This window comes from Saccostrea echinata, unplaced genomic scaffold, assembly GCF_033153115.1.
Source record: "Saccostrea echinata isolate AGI-Se365-2 ecotype Australia unplaced genomic scaffold, CSIRO_AGI_Sech_v1 ptg000029l, whole genome shotgun sequence".
In the NCBI taxonomy this organism is placed as follows: domain Eukaryota; kingdom Metazoa; phylum Mollusca; class Bivalvia; order Ostreida; family Ostreidae; genus Saccostrea; species Saccostrea echinata.
The window spans coordinates 39576614-39604396 of NW_026889778.1; the positions used below are offsets into that span (position 1 = coordinate 39576614).

The 27783-nt window shown below is 33.4% G+C and overlaps 1 protein-coding gene across 1 annotated transcript in view; it reads left to right on the forward strand.

The window, feature by feature from the left end:
* LOC133195298 (plexin-A4-like) overlaps positions 1–27783 on the forward strand; it is a 169035-nt gene that overhangs the window by 33053 nt on the left and 108199 nt on the right. Inside the window, exons 4-6 of the mRNA XM_061331149.1 lie at positions 12983–13089; positions 14461–14584; positions 21096–21243. Of these exons, the coding sequence (XP_061187133.1) occupies positions 12983–13089; positions 14461–14584; positions 21096–21243 (379 nt within the window). The remainder of the gene's footprint in view (positions 1–12982; positions 13090–14460; positions 14585–21095; positions 21244–27783) is intronic.

Consider the following 27783-nt stretch of genomic DNA (forward strand, 5'->3'; position numbering starts at 1 on the left):
TTGAGTAGTATAACATTTACTCGTCTATTGTTACCACCTGTGCTGTAGGTGATAGTTGTAAACACTTGGTTGTAAACACGCTGTAAAATTTTCAACACAAAAAGAAAGTCTGAAACTTCAAAATTTACCGCGTGTTTACAAGTATCATGTACAGCACAGGTGTCCCCTTAGACGTATCTATCTCTTTCCAAATGACAATTTCACACCTAGTAAAGACATGTTTTAAAAATGAAATTGTTTAGTTAACAAATTTAAACTACTGAAGTTTTCTGTTCTAAATAGCAATTAAATGTAAATAGTATAAAAGCAACCTTTATAGCAGTGGTCTTAATTAATAAAATCTGAGAAAAAATATTAATTCCAACAGACTTATTGCAAGGACATTCTGTAAATTTTCCTAAGTTCAAAGAAATACAAATTTCAGTAAAAGAAAACACTAAGTCCAAAATAAATATAAAAAAAATACATACTGACTGTATAGTATTTTTTGAAAAATTATTAAGTCCAAATTTAATACAAAAATAATACAGACTAACTGTATGTAATTTTCTGTAAAATTAATAAGTTCAATTTTAATACAAAAATAATACAGATTAACTGTATGTAATTTTCTGTAAAATTACTAAGTTCAATTTTAATACAGAAAAAATACACTTGAAAAAAAACTAAGTCCACAAAAATACAAAAATGATATACTGAAAATAATCTAAGTCCCAAAAAATACAAAAATAATACCCTGTAAAAAATCAAAGTCAGATTTTAATACAAAAATAATCTACCTATATTTGTTGGTGATACAAAAATAATATATTTTTTCTGTATTAATTTTAAACAATACGAAAATGATTGTATTAAAAATATATTAAAGATATACTTTTATGTATTATTTTTTGATATGGGTAATCACTTATCGAAGAAATGGCATGATCAGTATTACATGTGATATACGATCCGAGCTGCATGTATTTGTTGTAGTGTACAAACCAAGCATTTATATTCTTGTGTAGAGCACATTTATTTTGTTAATCTTATATTATTCTGAATTTATAAGCGAGAATCGAGAGCAAAATTCCTGTGTACAATAATGTGCGTATTTTTCGTAACAGAATAAATTCTTTACATAAACTAGTAAGTATAAATTCTGTTTTAAAAATCCTTTCAGTGTAAGACTTTAATATGTTTTTCCTTAATTATGTAAAGAAACAATGTCAGAGAGAGAAAGGAAAGAGAGAGAGAGATGCTCTTAACCCCCTTTCACAAAAGTCTGAAGAAAAAAAATCATTAAATTCTTCGTTTAATAATGCCGAAGCGTATTTCTCCTAATCGACGTTTTTTTTTTCCTTGTTATTAACTAGTATTTATGTTTTAAAACCCTTTCAGATTAAGTATTTTATAAGTTTTTCTTTAATTGAAAAGTGTGTAAAAAAAAAAAATTCAGAGAGAGAGAAAGAGAGAGAGATTCTTTTAACCCCTTTTCACATAAATCTGTAAAAAAAAAAAAAATTAATTCTTCGTTTTATTTACATTACCAAAGTCACAATTAACCATTCTATAATACTATTTAAATTCTGTAACATTGTTTCATAGTCAACCCAGTTGCAACATATTGTTCTCGGTTACACCCGAAATCCTCGTGCTACACCTGTCAATCAAAATCGCACGACGCTAGATGGCCTAGAGAGTCTGTTTACGCGGAAAGTCTTGTGATTTGAAACATTCTTATGGTCAGTTCCGAGTTCACACCTTTCTTAAAAATATATTGGAACACAGCCGGTGGGCCGGGGGCGCTGTGTGTTTATCACACCTTTTGTCTTTGACCACATCAAGTGTATAACACACTCAACTGACTTTCAGCGAAATTCATCTACCGAGTTACGCCACCACACGTGTACTTTGGCTTGATTAGAGACTTACTTTGTAAATAATTCCTTTTCAGACACATATAAACATGTAACCTGTTAGATTATGGTTGTTTTATTTCACAATACCGTAACATAAAAAAATCTTCAGACTCGATTAATTTAGAAGGGGGGGGAGGGAAACGTAATATCTTGAAAGAGGCCAGGGATTTTTCTACATGTATTTACATTTTTTTTTCTCTAAAACCATGATAATAACTTTACAAAGACTTTGATCATAAGAGAAGCTTTATTCTATGCATTTTATTATTCTATTATATCCCCGAACTACATTCGAAACATGTAATTGATTTTTTTTTTCGAAAACCGTTCGACACATTTTTCATTAAATAATTTCAGGATAAGGTAATATTTATACAGTATACCAAACCTCGACTTTTTTTGTGTGTGATGTATAAAATTTACCTCCATATTTTACAAGATTACAGACTGCAATAATCCTTAAATTATCAGAGAGTTTATGAATTATGTGAGTGTATCTGACACGTTTTAAATTTTATTTTAGATATTTTTTCTTTAAATTCTCTTTATGTAGAAATGATTTATAAAATAAAATATGTATCTGATAAATACAACATATGAATGCATACTTGCCGCAAACAAAAAATTATGAAAATGACTGTAATTAAAATGAACACAGCTATTATAATAATCGAAAGAAAAGACAACCAGGTATTTATTTACGAAAGTGTAATCACTATTCCTTCTAAGCATAATAATAGAATAGTTTACCGAACATATTTTTCCTCTCGTATAACTAGGTTTTGAAACACGACTTACATGGATATGTGTACACATTTGAAGACTTTGTCTTTTCGGTGCTGGGCACGATGACGTGGATCTTAGATTTTAGGACATATTTGTTCAAACATCATTCTGTATATCGATAATGAAGAACTAATATTTAAGAAAAAAGTAAAAAAAAAAAAAAAAAAAAAAAAAAAAAACAATTCAAAGGAAATTGAAATAATTGATTAAACAATGACAATGAATATTTTTTTAAGTTCTGCATGATATCGTAATGGGACACTGTGATACACCGCGCGTACACACCATGTTACACGGTGCGCAGACATCCTAACTTCAAAGACGCCGACATTGATCAAGGTCCACGCAGAAGCGTGGACTTGCGGTCCACGGGGCCCTGTGTTTTTCGGGGAAAACTCGTGGCCTGTACTGTATGTATGTACATTGTAGGTACCGTATATTCTTGCCTTTAAGTTAGATTTTTGGGAGTAAAATTTTGGTCCAAAACTCTTATGTCCAACTTCTAAGCGAGTCCCAAAAATTTGGTATTTTTTCTGGCAGAGAAATAAGCTAAAACGATTATCATTTATATAGGACTGGTCAGAAATTTATCTTATGCAGGAAACAGGGATAGACATTAACTTTCAGATTCACTTGCCCTTCGGGCAAGTCATCTCAAACTTTGACTTGTCCGAATGCAAAACATGGTTGCCCAAAATTAGCAAAGAAAAATCTTGTTCATTACTGTAAATGTTATGATAGGAAAAAGTGTGACCAAATACACTACTGTCAACTTGGCAAATTAAAATACATGAAAAAAATTTCGATGCTGTGTTTTGTACATAAATATGTACCACTGTCCTCGTCAATATAACCTGTTAACGTACACACTGTCATGCAGCAATAACCCTCTGTTTCCTTTTAATAAAATCCATATTTTCAAAATTTTATTTTTATGTAGAATCCTTTGAGAATCGCGATTTTCAGAGATAACTGTGAAGCAACGCTTAAGGAAGATAGTTGTTACGAAACATAATATCTTGATCGGGATACATTGTGTCTTCTTTGAGTGAATAAATAATCTTATTTCTTAATTAATATGAAGTTAACATAGATAGACGTAGAACGTATTTACCACGAAAGAAAACAGAATAACGAACCGGATATTTAAATGGGTGGTATAATCTAGAAAACTACCAAGGAATTCCGAATGCAATTCAATGTCAGTCAGATACCTAGCGTAAATCAATTGTACAATTTATTTTTTTCATTTATACATCAATGTAAACTCAATAAATATGTACACTTCTAGGAGAAAAATTTACTTGCCAAATTGGACAAGTATGTCGACAGTTTCACTTGCCCGAACTGAAAATTTACTTGTCCCGGGCAATCGGACAACCGTTAATGTCGATCCCTGGGAAACCGAGATCTAATATCACTTAATGCATATTAACATAAGTGCTTACAGATTTTAATGATCTTTTAATATAGGTGATTAAATTGTTAAAGAAAGATCAAAATACCAATTTCATACCCAATATGAACTTTGAAACACATGCAGGTAAGTACAATAGAATATGAATTAAAAAAAAAGTACCGAATTATAAGCAGGTCAATTGCAATGGCAAACTCCTCCAAAGTATTCTGAAATATAAGCGAAACAACTTAAAGGCAAGTAAATAGGGTAAATTCTTTTTGTCAAGAACTTTTGAATTCACTTTACTGTGTTGCATAATATTTCATATTTATTTATATGCAGTACTTTAATTGACCCTTTTTGGTACAGTTAAGGGTGAGATCAAAAATTCAATGTCAAAGGAAATTAAATTCACAGTTTTCTTAAGACCACCCCCTCCCCCTCAAGAACTAAATGTGATGAAAGTTGATTCAAATTTGATCCTGAAATGCTAATATTCCTATCTGAGTTAGTTTTTTTTTTTTGTATCAGACATTGATCTTTTAATCTCAACCCTGAGTTTGTAGGCTTACAATCCATGAAATGTTCTACTTTCTCACTTGAATGGTGAGTGAACCGAGAACAAATGCAGAGCAAATGTTGAGTGAACGATGTGTGAAAGCTGAACACAACTTGGTGAACAGTTATGAATGGTGAGCTAATGCAGAATGTGAACGGAGCACGAACATGAGCGCAAAGTGAATGTTGAACGCAGGATGAATGCTAGGTGAGCCCAAGCTGAACGGTTTTTTCCGGGTTTTCCTTTTACTGTACTTATTCCGTATTCATAGAGAAAAGTAAATTTAACCGGTGATTTAATCTTGTAGTTCTAAAATTTGAAAATTACTAGTCTAAGATTTATAGATTAATATTGTGTACATCACTTTTTGTCGAGAGAAAAAAATTATAAAGACACATACATAGTTATGGAAATGTAGTGCATCTTTAATGCATTTTGCATATACTTTCATGTTTCTTACAGGATAAAAGTATATGTATGTGTATATTAAGGTGCTGTTAAATATTTCCTGCATGAAAAAAAATATTTAGCAAACCAATAATCAAATAGCAATCAATTGTAATAAGAAGAAAAATAATCATAGGATAATTCAAAAAGTCTGTCAAGTGTTTGACAAAGATTTTTTTTTTATTACATGTACAAAGAGGTATATAAAGTGTGCTGTCTTTATATTCCCAATTGAATACTGTAATTGTTGCACTTGAAAAATAAATAAGTTTAATAAAAACTTCACTGGGAAATGAAGTGGGTCGGTCACATGATCAAATCCTGTGAAGGCAGAAGTTTGGCCCCGCCCCACTCTTTGAAGCCCTTGAAATATATGAGTGCAAGGAGATACATTTTTGTCCTTTGGCTGGTCATTGTATTTTAGAGAAATCTGCCTATATGTGAAAGGAGAAAATTGTACCTATTGCGCTCAAATATGTTTTAAAACATTGTAAAATCTAACTGGCCTTTCCCATTATGAACAGAACGAGGAAGGTATTTTTTTCTGATGTAAGAATAAATTCATATGCTAATTGAGGCACCAGTGTGACTTTCTTACTTTCATTCAGCCGAGTTGCATTACGAGTGAGTACTACAAATAATACTAGGAAAATATAATGGATTGCTTGAAAAAAGGCATTTTTTTAATACTTGCTTTCTGATGGGCAATTTTGTATGCATTTCAATCACAGATTTAATATGAATCTACAAATTCCATGCTCACAATTACAAACAATTGATACATTTACTGTATAATTTTATAGTCTTGTAAAATTGTAAGGTGATTGGTGGACAATTGGCTACATGTATTCCTGTTTATACACATATTGTCATGTGTAAAAGGCTTTTGTTGACCATTTAAAGTTTGAAATGTAGTAGATATCACAGGATGAAATTACACCATTCAGTCGACAGAATGGTAACTGAATGCCCACTGAATGGTCACTGAAAAGATCCTTTCCCATGACATTTCTGTGACCTTTCAGTTACCATTCAGTCGACTGAATAGCAGATACATTTCAGTGGCCTTTCAGTTATCTTTCAGTTGTATCTTCTTTTTTTTTAAATAGTCAGCTTATTTTTAAACTAAGATTTTTAATTTCCAGTTTTCCTATTATAAATGTATTAAATAAATCTATTTTGAATTTAAAAAAATTAAAAAAGTGAATCTAAGAAAAAAAATCTGCAGGAACATGGGGTCGAACTGTGGCCCCCCGCATGGCAGTCTGTCACTTCATCCATTACGCCATGACATCTTGAAGGTAATTGAAGGAATTAAAATCAATAAATTTGTAGAAATCGAACTGGAACATGTAGTTCACCTGTTGTATCGAGGAGCTTGGTGATGTGTATATATCTTGTATACATTTTGTATATTCTATGTTAATTGCGCAGATTAACTGAAAGGTCTTGTTTCTTCCTGTAAATTGACCTATACCACATGTCTTTGATAAAATATAAACATCTAGTAAACCAGAATGTTTTGTCATTCAGTCATCGGATTGCCATGGACAATTTTGTTCTTTGTAAGCGACTATGTGCAAAATAATAATAACCATAAAGGATGGTCACAAACTAGGTCAAATTTTGCTATCAAAGGGTCTAAAAATTCATAGATAATGCAGTGTTTTTCAAAATTATAAACAATACATTGTACGAACTGTCAACACTATTCAGAAGGTATCATATTCCTTCACTCTTGTTTGAAAATAATCAGAATGATTATAGATTTATTATAATTCATCGTAGGAAAAGGGGCCCCTGACCATAGTTATGGCAATTGATCCTTTATAGTCTAAAAAATAAACATAATTATACCCCCTGCAAACGAAGTTTAGGGGGGGTGTATATTGGAATCAGCATGTCCGTCTGTCTGTCCGTCTGTCTGTAGACGAGATATTGTCTGGACCATTTCTTGGAAACTGTTGCAAGGATTTGTCTGAAAATTTGTACACTTATTATTTGCCATTTGAAGGTGTGCACCTGGTATTTTCATCATGATTGGATATTTTTTTTTGCATTTTACAGGTGTTTTTTCATTTTTTTATGTGGTTTTGTCCGGATCTGTTCCCAGAGACTATTGCATAGATTTGTATGAAAATTTGTACACTTATTATTTACCATATGAAGATGTGCACCTGGTATTTTCAACATTATTTAATAATTTTTCTGCATTTTACAGGTGTTTTTTTTCATTTTTATTGACTTAGTCATTTTGGGTTCATGTCTAAGGTTTGAGACATAGATTCTAGAACATCTGTACAAAAATGTGAACTACAGCTTAAAACTACTCATTCGAACTAAAAAAAAATCACAAAGTATTAAAAACAGTTTTTACATTACACAGCAGATAGTGTAAATCCATTTACCCCTTGGGAGTAATGAGTAATGAGACATACATCCAGTTAAAGATTAATTAATGAGTTCAGTGTGGGTAGCTGTTAGGGCATCTCTGATCAAGCAGGTCTTATCTATATCTCCTGAGAATTGGGCAGAAAGAAATAAAGATCTCTGTTCTCTAACTCTCTTAATTTTAATTTATAGTCTGTCAAAATACATAGTTACTGGATGACCAGCCTTTTATTTTTAAAATGAGTTTGATATAAAGGTATTAAGATCAATTTGATTTTGTATAATTAATTATGATAAATATTTTTTTCAACAATCAATTTCAAAGCAGAGTGTCATATGTCTCACAAAGATGACAGATAGTGGTAAACTTTTTTTTCAATGTAATAAAAAAAACCCACTGTAATTATTAGTATTGATGTTTTATTAGGCTGCACCTTAGTCATTCATTAAAAAAATATAATGAGTAATTAAATTTTCACTCTAAATGTTTAAGCAAATTGTGAACACCTCTCGCATATAGAAAACATTAGTGATTTGGTACCTTCTCTGAAAAACCCAGTGGGGGGTATTTGTCCCTTTTCGATAGTTCTAGTTTGTTTTGATATGTTATAAGGCTGTAGCATTGTTAATCATAAAATATACAATAAAATATACAATAAACAAAACTGCAGATCAATTAATGGATATTTGTTAAGCTCTAACACAACCAGTCGAGAAATCTTTGATGTACGTATTATTTTTTATAATTAATACCTACACCACAAGAGTTGCATGTACATCAAACATTAAAAGGAATGGAAAAATCATTGAAATCTTTGTATCAATTAAGTTAACATGATTTTCTTGCACCCTAAACTGTTTATGATAATTGAACAGTAATCGACGGGCATATCATGCTTTGGCAGGGCACTTTATTTACAATCCAGATTGCCATTTTATTCTATCATATTGTTTTTGAAATTGTTTTTTTTCTGCAATGACTTGCTCAAGAACTATTGATTTAAGTTTCTGGTCAATTTTAAAAATATTCTTAATTTTCTGGGTGAAGTTAACAGAATTAGGTCCATATTTCTCGATGTATATCAAAATAGTCCTTTATACAATATACTGTAGCTACCAACTTTTGATTTGTTTATCAGAAAGATCCCCCCTCTCTCTCTGTTTTACGTGCTTTAGGCGTATTTCCTCAAACAGGTTCCAGCACAAACAAGTTTTATGACATTTGAAAGAAAAATTCATGGAAAACAATTATGGAACAGGGAAATACCGTATTTGGCCGAATATAATACGCATTGGTGTAAAATACGCACCCCCCTTTTTGAGCCTGAAACTGGGGGAAAAAACGCAGTTCGGTTGTATTATACGCAGCAGAAAATTTTACCAAGCGGTGTTCTGAACTTTTGAAAATCGCGGTAATTTGCTATGAAAATCAGCGCGGAGATAAAGTGCCGAAAATTTACAGAACACGATATTTTATTCAAATGCGTTTTTATTTTTTAATCTTGACTTTCCATATCGCGGCAATCTGGAGGAAATTATTTATTTTAACAAAGCACGAGATAATGTTGCATTAAAGTATTAACAGAGTTCATTATTTATTTATTTTTTTTTAGAACACGGTGATATTGAAATTATATGTCGCCGTATTCTATCTATTCTTTGTGGAAATAATTTTATTTCAACAAAGCACGAGATTTGTTGCAAGTTTAACAGTTGTCATATTTATATTTAGTTAAAGGTAATCATGTTGAAAATTATGTAAATTTAACAGGGCAAGCGATATTGCAACATCAAAGTATTCATAGACTACAATTTTCCACTTTTGAACTTGAAATTAATTAATTAAATTAATAGCTGATGTTATAAAAATAAAATCAAAGTTTAACAAGCGTATAAAGTGTAGTTATCAACACACCTCCAAAGCTGTGAAAAATGATGTACAAAGGTGGGATATATGTCTTCAAACATCGAGGTAATCTTCGTGGATATCTTATTTTCTACAGAGCACGAGTAAATGATAACACTCAAGTTTCAACATACTTCATATTTCCTTTTTTAACTCTCAATCATTTTAACATGAGGCCAATATAAGTTAAAGTAAAATTACATTTAACAAGCGTTTAACTGTTTAATGTGTCGTAATCAACACACGTTTATACATACGAACGATCATAAACCAACCCCCCGATTTTTAACAAAGAAAATAATCAAAGCCATTAATAAGGGCAGTAAATAATCAGTGCTCTAACTGTAAAAACAATGCTTTGGAGTCGGTGAACAATTTAATTGCCTGGAGGGGTGTTGAGGGGTTATTATCAAGTGACAAGCGCATGTGTTCACAACATTGGCTTCCATTCATTGGGACGTATAGAGGGATGTTTATGTTGAAATGAATTTTCACTGAGTTATTTAAAACCTAAAATAAATTTTATTGTATTTCATTAAAAAATGACTTATTACTTGTCTGACTGATTAGGTACATGTGTACTATGATTACGGAAGCACGTGGCAAAGGAATGTGTGAACATCTATAAATAACATCGTTAATGGCGGCCTACACGGAGACGATGAACATGCAGCTCAAATTAATTTTAACTTGCTTTTAAATTTAATTTAACTATCAAAAGGTTATAAATATAACATTTTTAACAAGTCTACATTCCAACAATAACTTTCCGAAGTTTTAAATACGGCGATAAACAGCAAGAAATTGCACAAGTCTGTAGGTAATACTACGGTATGTGCGTATGATAGCCGTGTTTCACATGAAAAAAAAACCTAACAAAATCCCATTGTGGTGTAAAATACGCACCCCTTTCTCACAGAAAATTATTTTGGGAAAAAAGTGCGTATTATATTCAGCCAAATACGGTAATTGAAATTAAAAAAAAAAAAACATCCATCCAAAGGAAAGGGGAAAACCAAACATTTACAGTAACTGCCCAGAGTACTAAAAACCTACTTCATGCAGGGTTGGAGGTAAATTTATCAATGTTTCCATGTTTTCAACAATTTCTTTTCCTTTTTATTCTTTTCTAACTAAGAAAAAAAAAAAGAAGGTTCAATGATCCTACAAAAAAATTAGGAAAGGGGGAATTTTCAATAAAAATTCCATACTAAATGAAAAAACCAAAAAATTTTAAAGGTTCCTTACCCCCCCCCCCCCCCCCCCCCCAACTCTGCTTTAGTCTTTGGTCATATAATTAAATCTCAAAAAAAAAAAACCTCCTACACCATGTGCACTCCATGAGCTCTCTTTATCAGTTACAGTATTGACAGTACACATGCATCACTAAATCGCAATTTAAATGCATGAACTAAATTGTTAATCACAGCTATTCTTTTCTTGTCTCTCCTTAATATCTGTAGATACATTTAATTTCAGCAATTCATCAGTACCCTCAGTACCTTCTCAGATGCCGAAATTCGGCCCCATACCAATGGAAAATAAATTCAATTTCTCCCAATTTGTTGGGGGAAAATTCCAAAAATAAAATAGTGAACATATATGTATAAATATATTTATTACATTTTCAAAAGTGAAAACTCTGATGTATTTATTGAATAAAAGTGATATTAACATTCTCTCACAGTGTGAAAGGATATAAAAGTAAGTAAAAAATGATTTCTGGCCTGTCATTAGATAGAGATAATAACTAAACCATCTTGATAGACACTAAAACTGCCAATTTCTTCCCAAATATGTTGCTAAAATCCATGTTGCAATGTTTTCAATCTCACAATTGCTAATTAAGCTATGACGTCTCAACTGCTCAACTATGACATCACAGCCTAGGGCACTGTGTTGAGAAAAGACAGAGGCAAAGGGAAAATCAAAGAAAATGTAATAAACAGAAAATTCAATATTTTGTAGATGAATATATACCATAAAGTTGTGTTTAATTTAATTAATCAAGATGATTTATTTTGCGGGTGAAGACTATGACACACCATTGGTCATTATGAGTGGCAGGTGAAAGGTCAGTTTTGCGGGTGTGACCCACCGAATGCGGGTCACTTGGCAGGTATGCCTGAAAAGATCTCTATACATTTCATTAAAGTGGGCAGTATTAATAGAGACTAGTTAATAATTATTTATTCACAAAGCTATTACTGTAAAATCATATATTTTTGTGAGGTAAAATTTTTGAGGTTTGTGGAAAAAATACTGCGTTTGTGGGGATTTGATTTCGTGGTTGGAGAATATTTAGTAGTAATGCATATGAAATTTTACATTTCGTGATGGTCATAAATTTGTGGGTCTCTCCATACCTCAAAAACAATGAAAATTAAACCCCATCGTAATTATGATTTCACAGTATATGTGTATATGTGACACAAATGTCATAATAAACAGTATGACCAAATAATAGCCCACGGCGTGTGCAGATTTTAAGAGAAAAAGGGGGTTTGTATTTTCTGAGAAATTAAATTTATATGACACGAAACTGACTTGAACCCCTTGTAACTTGACAAGAATTAAACATAATTATGAAGAAAGCAGATTGCCCTCGTACAAAAACTACCCCTTCCCTTTTAAATGACAGATTTTTTTGGAATGTATATTGAAAATGCAGTACATTGTAGTACAATGCAACTTGCTGACTTGCATCATGGTGTTTGTCATTATAATTATAATATGTTTCTATATACAGTTACAACCAATGGACTAATGACACATTCAATAAAAAACAACGAATAATCATGCTACACATACCTCTGATCAACCACAGAACTGATTTTCTGAAAATGATTATAATATTTTGTATATTGTAAGTCAAAATTTGGTCAGTGGTATGCAGTTTTGTTTAAATTTTCACTGTAGATATAAGTCCAGATGATTTATAATTAAGAATTATATTCCTGATATCATATGAAAATTTCCTTCCAGCTTTGCGCATAAGTTCCTTTTTCAATTTATCACCAATTAAATCGATCCTTTCACTTTGGAGTTCCAAAGAACAATGCAAGCTGAATGGTAAGTGAACGCTGAACAAACAGTGAGTGATTGAACACAATATGTGCGAACGGAGAGCGAACGCTGGATGCTTTGTGAACGCGAGTGGTAGGTGAAAGGTGAACACAAAACTGATTGGAAATCAAATGGTGAGCGCAAGCTGAACGAACAGTGAATGCACAGTGAGTGAACGGAAGAATGGGAAAGTAGAAAGTTTCAGGGACTGTATATGTCCTCTGTGCACATCTTTGTTAATTATGGTAAACCAAAAATTCAGCAGATACCTGATAAAAAGCTTAGAAAAATTCAATATGCTTGTCTTTCGCAAATTTTAGCTATTTTTAAAAAAAGAGTCTTTTAATTGGGACTGGGTCATTGTATCATGCAGACACACACACAATGTCATATGAATTTTAAGCCAGTACCTAGTTCATTTCTTGACTGTGATCTGGGAATATTTTACGATGAAACCTGAATTTATATGGTAATATTAACCATAATTTTTGTAAATAAATGAATTGTCAACTTAATTCCCACTTCAGATTTTTAAATATTCACCGGAGAAAAAGTGCGAGGAATTTGTTGGAAACTGCACATCTTGTATGATGGCTAAGGATTCTAAATGTGGCTGGTGCGTTGATACTCACAGGTATGTGTTGCTGCAATGCTTATTATTTCTGTTAGGGCAAATATTTGCGGATGCCTCATAATATGCACTGTTTCAGCTTCCTCCGTTTTAAATTTTAATGAATTTACAAGGTGTTATGCTTTACCATTGATCAGCTGGTGGGCTTCAGGGGTATGCAATTACCACCGCCTGATGCCTGGGGCTATCAATTTTAGAGGTCGGGCTATGATAAATGTATACTGTGTTAAACCGTTGGGCTAGTAAATCTAAAACGAAAGTATACTTATATTTATGTCGACTGAATTGATGTACAAATTAAATTTGTTGTAAAATCATAATCTTTAATTGTTGGTTTACAGTAATCAATGCCACAATTATATCTAGTCCCCAATTAATTAAAATGATTCTAAAGAAATCTATAAGATTAGAAATATCTTTAAAAATCTTTTCATTGAAGAAAGCAGGCTTCACTTTGTCATTATGATACATGTATACATTGAAGTATCCCCATGCAGGGTAAAATATCAGGTTTGTTAGAATCATGACTCTTGGAGCTAGGATGTGGTCACAATACTGTAGTTTCCTAAATATACACGAGGAATTAATTATCGCGTAATTACGCGAGAAGCACCACTCGCGAAATAAAATTTCTCGCTTTTATTTTTATGGTGCTGAAATCAATGTAAAACCCCTTGATCAACCGTCCAATCGCGAATTATTGTTCTCGGGATTTGACGTGAAAGAGCCATTTCGCGATAATAAGTACTCGCGAAAAATAAGGAATCTACAGTATAGGGTTAGAATTTTACCGTGGGATATACGGAGAAGCATCTGATGAAGATCAGCAGGGATACAATTGTCATATTGATGAACATAAAATTAGGAAGTCCTCAGGATATTAATTTTTAGTTCCTTGTATCCATGAAAGAAAATGCAATGATGTGAGGAATAGGGAAAAGAAAACTTTGCTATATCCAACATTTCCTTATATCCAAGTTCCTCATAAAAAAGTTTTACTGTATAGTCATCACCTCATGCAGTGCAGTGTCAAGTTGGATATATCAGGAGAAGGGAGCAACCAAACTAGGTATCAGAAGTTTTTTTGACGTGTGAATAAGTAGGATAAGTCTCTAAAAATCATATCTCAAGCAGTGCCAAAATTTCTTAGGTGAGCGTTGTGGTCTATGGACCTTTAGAAGAATTTTTTGAATAATCATTGCCATTTGCACCAAGATGAGATGTAGGCTCAAGTATAATGAGAGCATTGATAATAAAAAAAGAAAGCATTATGTCAGCTCAGAAAAAATGCATATTGTCATTCAGGTGACCATTAAAGCCTGTTTGCCTCTTGTTTAATACAAGTATAAAAAATTAACTTTTTTTCTTTTTTAGTTGTACAGAAAAAGCAAATTGTTCATCAAAGAAAAACTTTTGGCTTCCATCTGCTCGAAACCAGTGTTTAAAACTTGATTTGGGTGAAAAAACAGCTTATCTGCTGGATTTGGAATCGGGTTTGGTAAGTTTCTAGGTCACAAGATCTTCAAGTTGACTTTCAGAACTATGCCAGCATTCATGTTGTATTTATACACTCTTCTTAAGACGGGACATACATGTATTATGGTATGGAGTTCATGTTCGTCTGTCTATCTGTCTGTCTGTAAGCTTTTTCATGTCCGGCCTAGAATGCTCAAACTTTCTTAGCTGATACATCTTGGATAGAAGGTGTGTTGCACAATAAAAGTAGGTCACTGTGACCTTTGATTAAGACGATATGACCAAATATGGAAAAATCTTGTCTAGCTCATAACTTAAAAAACTATAAGAATCATCAAACTTGGTCAATGAATGCACCTTAGGTAGACATACATGCCAACTTTCCCAGTTTTTTCGGAAGTCTACTGATTTCGAATCCTTTCTACCACTTGTCTCTGATATGTTTTTTAAATCCCATTTCTACAAATTTTTAGGAATTCTGGATTTTTTACTGATCTGCTTTGAATAATACTGTATTTCCATGTGGAAAAAAAGATGGCAGTTCTAATGTTTATCGGTAGATATCTGTTTATTGCCACTGATAACAATTAATCAACAAGGTGTCAACTGTGCTACCAGTGGTTACTGTGGTTTTAATTTCTCTCGATCCTCATTAACAGTGTATATTAACCTAGACAAGCATGCCAGATGTGGAAATTTTAAAAAATACACAGGACAGGATGCAAACTTGTGATGAGTTGACACTTTATTATATAGCAAAATTTGACAATATACATATAAACGGCTTATAGAAGATTTTGAGTTTAGGAAATATTGCAAAATTCCTCACTAATATGTTTTACAGTGCCACCGTTGGGGAAAGTGCAATTGTATACCATAAAAAACCATTTTATAGCTTACACTTTTAAAAACTTTAATCCCCCTCTTTAACCTTCAAACAGAAACAAGAGACAGTCTAGACTGTGACATCACATGACATCACATTTGACTTGATTGAAGTTGCATTTCCCTAACTGAGTCTATATAGGCCTTGTGCAATTTTGTAACGAAAGGCATTTGTTTCGTTTAAGCTTTCTGCAAGAACAAAATCTTAATACATGATAACTGTGGGACTTTTTATTTGCCATTATTGCATTGATTCCTTGTAGCGAAGGAATTCTGGGAAGGTTGCACAGGAAAATTTGCCTGACGAATATACAGATTACATTCTGAATTTCCTCTGTTCTTACACAGTCTATTGAGCTCGCTGCGCTCACTATAATTATAAACTACGTCATTGATCATGGAAAGACTGCCAAATTCAAAAAAAAAAAAACACATTTCAGTCAGTCTGCAAGTGCAAACCATCAAAGATTTTAATGGTCAGTAGACTTTTAAGTAATAGGTAAATAAAAATGGGACAAAAATACCTTATCTTAAATTTGTACATTAAAGCTGTCCATGTAAAGTAAATTCTATGTTTAACGTAACTTGTGCTCGTAGGTTTCAGAGAGATTGGCACTTTGAAAAAAAAAAACAAATCTGTGTATTTAAATGTTTCTTTTCCAGTTTGCCTTTACTTTTAGCAACTAAAACTGCATTCTGTAGAGAAAGACAATATTATGGTGTTCTGTGAGGTGTATTTGAGCTGAGTCTATCATTTAAACTTACAGATTTATTGAAAATTATCATTAAACAATAAGCCTACATGACGCACAAATATTGACAGTATTTTAATTCATGTATATTAGTTAATTCTCATTTGTTTCAAATTTTTATTTTCCTCCCTCCCTTCTAGGTTTTGAAATTTATAGGTAACGTTAAATGTAGAATCAATTTCAGCCAGCCTAAATGTTCTTCCAAGACTAAGAAAATGTTGAGGCCATTTTGAGAGGGAATGAGAATTAGTTTATTAAGGGGAAGAAGGACCTTGAGCTGAAAAAATACTTGTCATTCAATTTTTTTCATATTTTGTATAATTCTAATTAAGTATGTCCCACATATCTTAAGCAGTTATGTCACTAGGTTTCTTACCTTATTTTAGAGATATTGATTAACAAATACTGTGCCCTAGAGTCTCTAAATGGAGTTTGAATTCTCCATGTTTCCGGGCCCATTACTATAATGGGATTTTTAAGGAATAGATAAAAAATATGTAAGTGGACATGTTTCAGAGTATGAATAGGGTTTAAAATTCAAAAAAGCAAGTTACTTCAATCACGCTGCATCTGGATAGGGAAATTTACTTACTTTTTAAGACAAACAACAAAAAATTTAATTTGCAAAAAAAATCTATCATTCAATTTTTTAAATTTACCGTATTTGGCTGAATATAATACGCATTGGTGTAAAATACGCACCCCCCTTTTTGAGCCTAAAACTGGGAGAAAAAACGCAGTTCGGTTGTATTATACGCAGCAGAAAATTTTACCTAGCGGTGTTCTGAACTTTTGAAAATCGCGGTAATTTGCTATGAAAATCAGCGCGGAGATAAAGTGCCGAAAATTTGCAGAACACGATATTTTATTCAAATGCGTTTTTATATTTTAATCTTGAATTTCCATATCGCGGCAATCTGGAGGAAATTATTTATTTTAACAAAGCACGAGATAATGTTGCATTAAAGTATAATTAACAGAGTTTATTATTAATTTTTTTTTAGCAAACAGTGATATTGAAATTATACATCGCCATATTCTAATATTCTTTGTGGAAATAATTTTATTTCAACAAAGCACGAGATATTGTTGCATATTTATTTTTAGTTAAAGGTAATCATGTTGAAAATTATGTAAATTCAACAGGGCAAGCGATATTGCAACATCAAAGTATTCATAGACTACGATTTTCGTCTTTTGAATTTGAAATTAATTAATTAAATAAATAGCTGAATTCAGATGTTATAAAAAATAAAATCAAAATTTAACAATTGTATAAAGTGTAGTTATCAACACACCTCCAAAGCTGCGAAAAATGATGTACAAAGGTGGGATATATGTCTTCATACATAGAGTTAATCTTTGTGGATATTTTATTTTCTACAGAGCACGAGTAAATGATAACACTCAAGTTTCAACATACTTCATATTTCCTTTTTTAACTCTCAATCATTTTAACACGAGGCCGATATAAGGTAAAGTGAAATTACATTTAACAAGCGTTTAACTGTTTAATGTGTCGTAATCAACACACGCTTATACATACGAAAGATCATAAACCAACCCCTGATTTTTAACAAAAAAAATAATCAAAGCCATTAATAAGGGCAGTAAATAATCAGTGCTCTAACTGTAAAAACAATGCTTTGGAGTCAGTAAACAATTTAATTGCCTGGAGGGGTGTTGAGGGGTAATTATCAAGTGACAAGCGCACGTGTTCACAACATTGGCTTCCATTCATTGGGACGTATAGAGAGGTGTTTATGTTGAAATGAATTTTCACTGAGTTATTTAAAGCCTAAAATAAATTTTATTTTATTGTATTTCATTAAAAAATGACATTACTTTTTTGACCGAGTGTCTGACTGATTAGGTACATGTGTATTATGATTACGGAAGCACATGGCAAAGAATGTGTGAACATCTATATATAACATCGTTAATGGCGGCCTACACGGAGACGATGAACATGCAGCTCAAATTAATTTTAACTTGCTTTTAAATTTAATTTAACTATCAAAAGGTTATAAATATAACATTTTTAACTAGTCTACATTCCAACAATAACTTTCTGAAGTTTTAAATACGGCAATAAACAGCAAGAAATTGCACAAGTCTCTAGGTAATACTACGGTATGTGCGTAATATGATAGCCGTGTTTCACATGAAAGAAAAACCTATCAAAATCCCATTGTGGTGTAAAATACACACCCCTTTCTCACAGAAAATTATTTTGGGAAAAAAGTGCGTATTCAGCCAAATACGGTACATAGAAATGCAAGTCCTTCATATTATTGATTAAATGTAAAAATTTGGAATGGTGAAGCTGACCTCAATATTGCACAGGACATCGTTAAAGAAGACATAAGCATGAGAAAAACGTGTCATGTTTACATTTCTCGCGTACGGGTAAAACCAACTTTGACATCACTCGTAAGCTAAATAAGCAAAATAAGATATACCTACATAAGATTTCCGTCATCGGAAATACAAAAAATAATTTTTGTGCTGCCCTTTTTAGCTCACCTGAGCTGAAAGCTCAAGTGAGCTTTTCTGATCACATTTTGTCCGGCGTCCGTCTAGCTGTCTGTCCGTCTGTCTGTCTGTAAACTTTTCACATTTTCGACTTCTTCTCAAGAACCACTGGGCCAATTTCAACCAAACTTGCCACAAAGTATCCTTGGGTAAAGGGGATTCAAGTTTGTTCAAATGAAGGGCCATGCCCTCTTTCAAGGGGAGATAATTAGGAATAAGTGAAAAAATAATGGCATTATTTAAAAATCTTCTTCTCAAGAACCATAGGGCCAGGAAAGATGAAACTCACGTGGAAGCATCCTCAGGTAGTGTACATTTAAGTTTGATCAAACCATGACCCCCAGGGGTAGGGCGGGGCCAAAATGGAGGATCAAAATTTTACATAGAAATATATAGGAAAAATCTTTAAAAATCTTCTTCTCAAGAACAGCAAAGTCATGATGAGTCATATTTATATGGAAGCATCCTCATGTAGTGTAGATTCAAGTTTGTTAAAATCATGACCCCTGGGGGTAGGGCGGGACCACAATGGAGGATCAAAGTTTTACATAGAAATATATAAGAAAAATCTTTAAAAATCTTCTTCTCAAGAACAGCAAAGCCATGATGAGTCATATTTATATGGAAGCATCCTCAGGTAGTGTAGATTCAAGTTCAAACCATGACCCCCGGGGATAGGGCGGGGCCACAATGGAGGATCAAAGTTTACATAGAAATATTTAGGAAAAATCTTTAAAAATCTTCTTCTCAAGAACAACAGTCATGATGAGTCATATATATATGGAAGCATCCTCAGGTAGTGTAGATTCAAGTTTGTTCAAATCATGACCGCCGGGGGTAGGGCGGGGCTGTAATGCACTATCAAAGTTGTACATAGAAATATATAGGAAAAAGCTTCTTCTTGGGAACAGCAAAGCCCTGATTGATCATATTTATATGGAAGCATCCTCAGCTAGTGTAGATTCTATTTTGTTTAAATCATGACCCCCATGGGTAGGATGGGGCCATAATGGAGGATCAAAGTCTTCTGAAGAACTGCAAACCATGATTAGTCGTTTTGATATGGAAGCATCCTCAGGAAGTGTAGATTCAATTTTGTTCAAATGATGACCCCAAGGGGTTGGGTGGGGCCCATTGGGGGATCGAAAGTTTTACATCAGAACATATAGAAAAAATATTTCTTCTCAAGAACAGGAAAGCTATGTTTTGTCATATTGATTTGGAAGCATCCTCAGGTAGTGTAGATTCAAGTTCAAATGATGACCCCTGGGATAGGGAGGAGCCACAATGGGGGATCAAATTTTTACAAAGGAATATTTGGGAATTTTTTAAAAAATTTTCTCAAGTACAACAAAGCCATTTGTTATATTGACATGGAAGCATCATCAGATAGCTTAAAATTCAAGCCCCCCCCCTCCCCCGGGTAATCTTTTCAATGAACTGATTTGTGCTTTTGCCTAGCCAATGTGCTCAGGTGAGCGATTTGGCCCATGGGCCTCTTGTCTCAAAATATATTATCATATACTGTTTATGACCTGTTTTTACATAATAATACCACTCCTGTATTCACGTAGTATGATCTTGCTGTACTAACAGATCGTGGATGACGTCACCGACTAGTTGGATGTGCAGTTTAGGGAAACAGAGGGATGGATCAATCTATTTCATAATTTGTTAATGTTTACAAGAATGTTTAAACTTTATATTTTTTTTAATATAAGATGCTAATAAAAGTGAAACAAATTGTCAAAAATTTATTCAAGAACAGATGGTTTACACGTTTTGCACTTTTATAAACGGAGACTATGATGTAATTAAACAGTCATGTGATCATGTGTCCTTCATCCCCTTAATAGTGCTCAAGAAGTATTGTTTTGCTTAGACCACATGGGGATAGCGACAAATGGGGATAAGTACAGGCAAGTAAATAGATCAACTTTAAAGATTTGTTACTGAGCACTGAATTAATTATTTTGCTGATCCCTGATCATCCTTTTGCTCTTTTTTTTTAGCAACATGACTTCATAAATCAGCTTAATTTGTTTCATTTTATTTTCACTCTATGGATCCTTTACAGTGTTACAATATACTCAGGTGGCCATTAAGGCCTTTGGGCCTCTTGTTTCCAAACCCAAGAACTTCTACATATTTGAAACTTGCATGTCAGTGGGGGCATTGGTGTCACCCTGACACATTTAGTTTTCATATTTATTATTGGTAAGAGCTCTGCTGTGGACATAGGTAAAGATTTTGATTTTAGATTCATTTCACAGTGATAAAAGTTTGACACAGTGAATGCTGTCACCCACTGACCTATTCAGAATTGAAATTTATGTAATATGTTTTATGTATATATTTCAGAAACAAACTCAAAGTGTCAGTTTTGTCCCAGCTTTGGAAATACAGCCTGAGATGAAATGTTTTTTAGATAACAAACCTCTCAGGAGAACAAACAACAATCAACATTTAATTTGTGAAATAAACCTTGGTGACAGCAGCACAATGAACTGTAAGTTTTGATGACCAAGCTTTTGTTTTTATATTGTAATATTTACATTTCCAATTTTTTTGTCTGAGATAAAATTTCAAATAGTAAAAATACTTTATTTCTACATAAATCTTCTGGTTCATCGATAGGCGTGGTGAAAAAAAAAATCATGTGCGGGGCAGGACAAATAGAGACAGAAGTGGGGCTTGTAGCACGTGAATTTGCAGAATCAAGAGCGTGATAATTTTATGCATAAACGCCTTCGGTGTTTATGCAAATTATCACGCAAGCCAATCGATTGATCACATCATGAAACTGAAAAATCAGACAGTTATTCCTTAATTCTATAGAAGCTAGATTGGGGGGGGGGGGTATCTGGGCACAGGTCATTTATACATTTTCCATATGTAACAGAGTTAATGTTTTATCCCCTTTAAACCATAATGTGCCTCTCAAAGGCCTTCTTATTGGTAGATGTGATACATTGTATGACCTAACAAAGTACACATTTGCAGATGCATTTGAAAAATGAAAGTAGAAGTGAGGGACATTTCTTTCATATAGTTATACACTGTATTTTAAGCAAAATATTTCTTTTTCATTTCAGAGGTATTTCAAATAGTGTAAGCACTGTTGAGCTCATTTCTAAACCCAAGTTTTGCAGGAATCTAATTTATACAGATGTTTCAAGCCTTTAAGAAGCAATTTCCGTTTTTTATACCCCCGCTCCAAAGGAGAGGGAGATATACTGTTTTACCCTTGTGTGTCTGTCTGTGCGTCCATTTGTCTAGCTGTCTGTGTGTCTGTGTGTTTGTCCTTAACAAATTTTGGTCGCAGTTTTCTCAGCAATTGCTCATCGCTGATGCTTGAAATTTTAACAGACTCTTTTTTTAGGCATGCCGTATGATGGGATTCATTTTTGTGAGAATCCAATGACAACTTCCTGTTTATCCGTGTGTCCGTCTGTCCGTCTGTAGACTTTTCACATTTTCAACTTCTGGTGAAGAATCACTGGGCCAATTTTAACCAAACTTGGTACAAAGTATCCTTGGGTAAAGGGAAGCATCCTGGGGTAGTGTAGATTCTAAATTGTTCAAATCATGACCCCTGGGGGTAGGGCGGGGCCACAATAGGGAATCCAAGTTTTACATTGAAATATATAGGAACAATCTTTAAAAATCTTCTTCTCAAGAACCACTGGGCCGGAAAAGCTGAAACTTATATGGAAGCATCCTGGGGTAGTGTAGATTCTAAATTGTTCAAATCATGACCCCTGAGGGTAGGGCGGGGCCACAATAGGGAATCCAAATTTTACATTGAAACATGTAGAAAAAATCTTTTAAAATATCTTCTCAAAAACCACTGGGCCAGAAAAGCTGTAACCTGTGTGGAAGCATCCTGGGGTAGTGTAGATTCTAAATTGTTCAAATCATGACCCCTGGGGGTCGGGTGGGGCCCCAATAGGGAATACAAATTTTACATTAAAATATGTAGAAAAAATCTTTAAAAATCTTCTTCTCAAGAACCACTGGGCCAGAAAAGCTGAAACTTATGTGGAAGCATCCTGGGGTAGTGTAGATTCTAATTGTTCAAATCATGACACTGGGGGTAGGGCGGGGCCACAATAGGGAATCCAAATTTTACATTGAAATAAGTAGGAAAAATTTTGAAAAATGTACTTCTCAAGAACAACTGGGACAGAAAAGCTGAAACTTATATGAAAGCATCCTGGGATAGTGTAGATTCTAAATTATGCAAATCATTACCCCTGGGGGTAGGGCGGGGCTACAATAAGTACTACAAGGAGGATAATCAGATGAAACATAGCAAGGCCAAAGTTACTCAGGTGAGCGTTGTGGCCCATGGGACTCTTTTTGTGAGAATCTGATGTCAACTTCCTGTTTATCCGTGCATCTGTGCATACCATACATTACAAATGTTGGTTGCAGATTTTTAGCAACTACTTATTGCAGATGTTTGAAAGTTTAGCAGACTCATTGTTTTAGGCGTGTCATATGATGGAATTCATTTTTAGGTCACCTGAGTCACTCAGGTGACCTATTGCTATCTGTTTTCGTCCGTCGTCATTCGTCGTGCGTCGTGTGTTAACATTTGAACATTTTCAGCTTCTTCTCTGCAACCGCTGAACCAATTTCAGCCAATTTTAGCATATGGCATCTATGTGTGAAGGGAAACAAAATTTGTGAATATCATGGTCCCTGCCCCCCTGGGGCCTGAGGGGTGGGGCTAAAACCACCAAAATTAATGCAATCTTTAAAAATCTTCTTCTTTACTCCTGGACATCAAGCAGTCAAAATGTTGGCATGATTGTAATAAGCATTGAGCCCTCTACCAAAATTGTGAAATTCATGGCCCCAGGGTCAGGGGTTCTGGTGCTAGGGCAGGGCTATATAGATCATATAGTGAAAGTGCATTATTTCTTTGAAAATCTTCTTCTCTACTCCTGTGTATTATTGAAACAAATTAAATACATAGTTATGATAAGCAATGATGCCTCTTCCAAAATTGTGAAATTCATGGCCCCAGGGTCAGGGGTTCTGGTGCTAGGGCAGGGCTATATAGATCATATAGTGAATGTGCATTATTTCTTTGAAAACCTTCTTCTGTACTCCTGGGTATTATTGAAACAAATTGAATATATAGTTTTGATAAGCAAATGTGACTCTACCAAAATTGTGAAATTCCTAGCCCCAGGGTCAGGGGTTCTGGTGCTTGGGGGGGTATATAGATCATATAGTGAATGTGCATTATTTCTTTGAAAATCTTCTTCTCTACTCCTGGGTATTATTGAAACAAATTGAATACATAGTTATGATAAGCAAGGGTGACTCTACCAAAATTGTGAAATTCATGGCCCCAGGGTCAGGGGTTCTGGTGCTAGGGCAGGGCTATATAGATCAGATAGTGAAAGTGCATTATTTCTTTGAAAATCTTCTTCTCTACTCCTGGATGTTACTGAAACAAATTGAATATATAGTTATGATATGCAAGGGTGACTCTTCCAAAATAGTGAATTTCATGACCCCTGGATCAGGGGTTCCGATGTTAGGTCCGGGCTCTAATTATTATATAGTGAAAATGCATTAATGCTTTAAAAATCTTCTTCTCTGCTCCTGGGTATTTTTGAAACAAAGTAAGTACATTGTTATAATAAGCAATGATGCCTCTTCCAAAATTGTGAATTTCATGGCCCCAGGGTAAAGGATTCTAGTGAAAAATTTGGAGGGGGGCTCTATTGATTATATAGTGAAAAAGCAAAATTTCTTTGAAAATATTCTTTTCTGCTTCTGGTTAAAAAGCAAAGAAGCTAAGTATATAGTTATGATGAGCAAGAGTGCTTCTTCCAGAGTAGTGAATTGCATGACCCTGGGTCAGATGTGCTGGTGTAAGGGTGGGGCTCTTGATAATATAGTGAAAATGCATTAATTCTATTAAATAATCCTGTCTTCTCCTTAGTGTTAAGCAGGTAAACAAGTGATTACTTATGATGAGCAAACTTCTGGTCCCAGGGTGAGAGACTCTAGTGTTTCTCGGTGGGGAGGGGGGGGGGCTCTATTGATAATATAGAGAATCTGTAGTAAAAATGCATTATTTCTTTAAAAATTTTCTCTGCACTTGGGCATATCAGAGGCAAAAAGATTAAAAGTTTTAATAAGGAAGGGTATTTTTACCAGATTTTTGGACATCTGGACCATTTGGTCATGTGTTCTGGTCCTGGCCAGGGCTCTATTAATTTGTATTCTACTGAGAGGAGTTATTCCCCTTTGCCGTTTACTTTTTATAATTAATCACTGTAAACAATGTGCTTGAAAGGTTAATCGAATAAGAGAATTATGCAAGAATTTTTATTGTATAATATAAAAAGTATTTTCATAATTTTACTGATCAGGCAGACTTGTAAGTAATAGATAAATAAAAATGGAACAAAAATAACTTGTCTTATTAAATGTTCATCAAAGACCAAGAGAGGCCAATGTAAGAGGTTTCATCAAGAAATTAAAATAGTACAGAAGCACTGATAGTTTTTTGATATAATGTATAGTGATAGTGATAAATAGGGAACAGATTAGAACCTAATTTATAAACTGTCAATGAATACAGTACCGACCGGACACAACCTAACACCAGAGCGAACCCAAAGCGCACCCCGGGTTCACTTCCTGGGTTCGCTCGGGGTCCACTGCGGGTCCGCTTTCAGAAAATTTGGGACCGCTCTGGGTGCGCTTCGGGTTCGCTCTGCGTTGGCTCGGGGTCAGCTCTGGGTCTGCTAGAGCGAACCCGGCGTTCGCTTTCCGGGTTCGCTTTATGCACTCATGCGTGAAGCGGACCCCGCTTTAATCTTGCCGCCAGTAAGCCCCGCCCTTTGTATATTCCAAATACAGTAGTGAAATCGATCATTACTGTTCTTATGGCGATCGAAACATGTACATGTAAGTGACAATATGGAGAACGTTGATAAATTTTCAAGAATTTCACCGTACATTCGACGTAGAATTATCACTTTTATTTTTCTTAACTTACAAGCTAAATGTAAGTAAATCTCGATAGAAAAAGATGAAAAGGTGTTAAATTTATTTTCGATGTATCGGATGGAGTGAAATTGATAAAAGTATCTTAAATTAAAAAAAAGAAGCTTTCAAATTCGTTTGTTTACATTATTCATGCGTTTTAAAAATAAGTTGGAACTTCCAATTGTAATCGCAATTGCTAAATCGTAATTTAAATGTTTGAAAGACAAACAACTGAATTTTGATCTTATCTATGAAATAGCTGAGACATACTGTACACGTAAAATGCTAAGTTTTCATATTTAGCAGTTTACATTTAAGCTAGGTTGTCGTCCATTACATGTATATGTAGGTCGTGATAATCACTAAAAATTCTCATACAGTGTAACTTGAGTTTCGTTTTACAGATCACTTATAATTTACTTCCATGCTATAAATCATTGTTTTATAAGGAGAGTTCAACGGAAGACTTATAAAAAAACAACAATCGAAAAACCAAAACAAACGAACAAACAAAAATTAATAACTGGTCCACTGATAAGAATATATTACTTTTTTAAGTAGTTTTCAAGTAAATGATCATTTGAATAGTTTGTGTTCCTTACTAATTCATGACCCCCCTCCCCCCCCCCCCCCCCATTACATATATGTACATACTGGAGCGGCATGTTAACAAACAAAATTCTAAATGTTTAAAAATAAATAAAAACAAGAAAGAAAACAAACAAAACAAGAATTCAATCACTGTAAACTCGCATGATTAAGTAGATGAAATTAAGATAATAACGTCCGATGTTGTTTTTTAATTTCGATGAGCCCCCCACCCCTCTCCGTACTCGAATTGTTTTCTATGGGCCGGTTGTAGCGATTTTAATTTCAAATAATATACAGCGTTCTCTCTCTCTCTCTTTTAAAGCTATTTTACTGATTTTCAGCATTCAGGTGGCAGCAAATTACATGAACATGTACTCTTCATGCAACGTACCAAAGAACTATGACGTTTCCAAATTCAAAAATAAAAAAAAAATAAGAATAATAATTGAATTTCTCATTGATAACATGCCCAAACAAGGTACATGTAACTTAAGGGGCATTGAATGTAGGGGGAGTAAATACTCAGGTATACCGTGACCATGGAGACAGTATACATCCAGCTAGCAAGTGTCAATTAAAAAAAACACTGCAATAGCTCTTAGCACCCGTAATATCTTCAAAACAGGTGGATGATTACCGACACGTGATGACCTTGGCCTCACTTTGAAACTATAAATATGAAAGTGTTAAAATTAAATAATTATGACAATTACAAAGTTCAAATACAGGTACCTATGTAATGAAAAATTATATGTATGTTTTCGTATTAAGGTGTCTTTGCAAGTTCAATTTACTTATGTTGGAATTACTCATGCACAAGTACAAAACGTACCCATCTAGAATTTTTTTTTTATATCCATATAAAGTATTTCAAAAAATGCATGTAGTACATCTAAGAGGTTCGTGAACATGTAAACCTGTATATATAATACATATCGACGCAAAGGAAAGTTATAAGCATTTTTGCGTATTTTTTTTTTTTGGGGGGTTTCTGTTTTTGTTTTTTGTTTATTTTTTTTTAGACTGACTTGCAAGTAGTTACAAAAATTCAAAAACATACAATGTAAGGTCTACATGTAGGATAATTAGAATTGACAAAATAATCTTTCCCAATATACATGTACTTAAACCAAGCTATTTATTAAATTTTGGTAAAAGATTAATTAAAAAAAATATCATAGTAGTTAAAAAAATGAGATTTTATTCTCCAATTTACGTATTGACATAATGCACATTTATACTGTACAATGTACATTTAATTTTTTTTCATGATCAATTATAAAGATCGATAATTTCGATGTTATCTGGATAAATTATAACGTGCATGTAAATTGAAATAATAAATAAAAAATAATTAGATTAAAACACGTACATGTTCTTATATTGTATTTTGAGATAATAAAATTCTATAATTTATCAAAAACCAGTTTTTTCAATT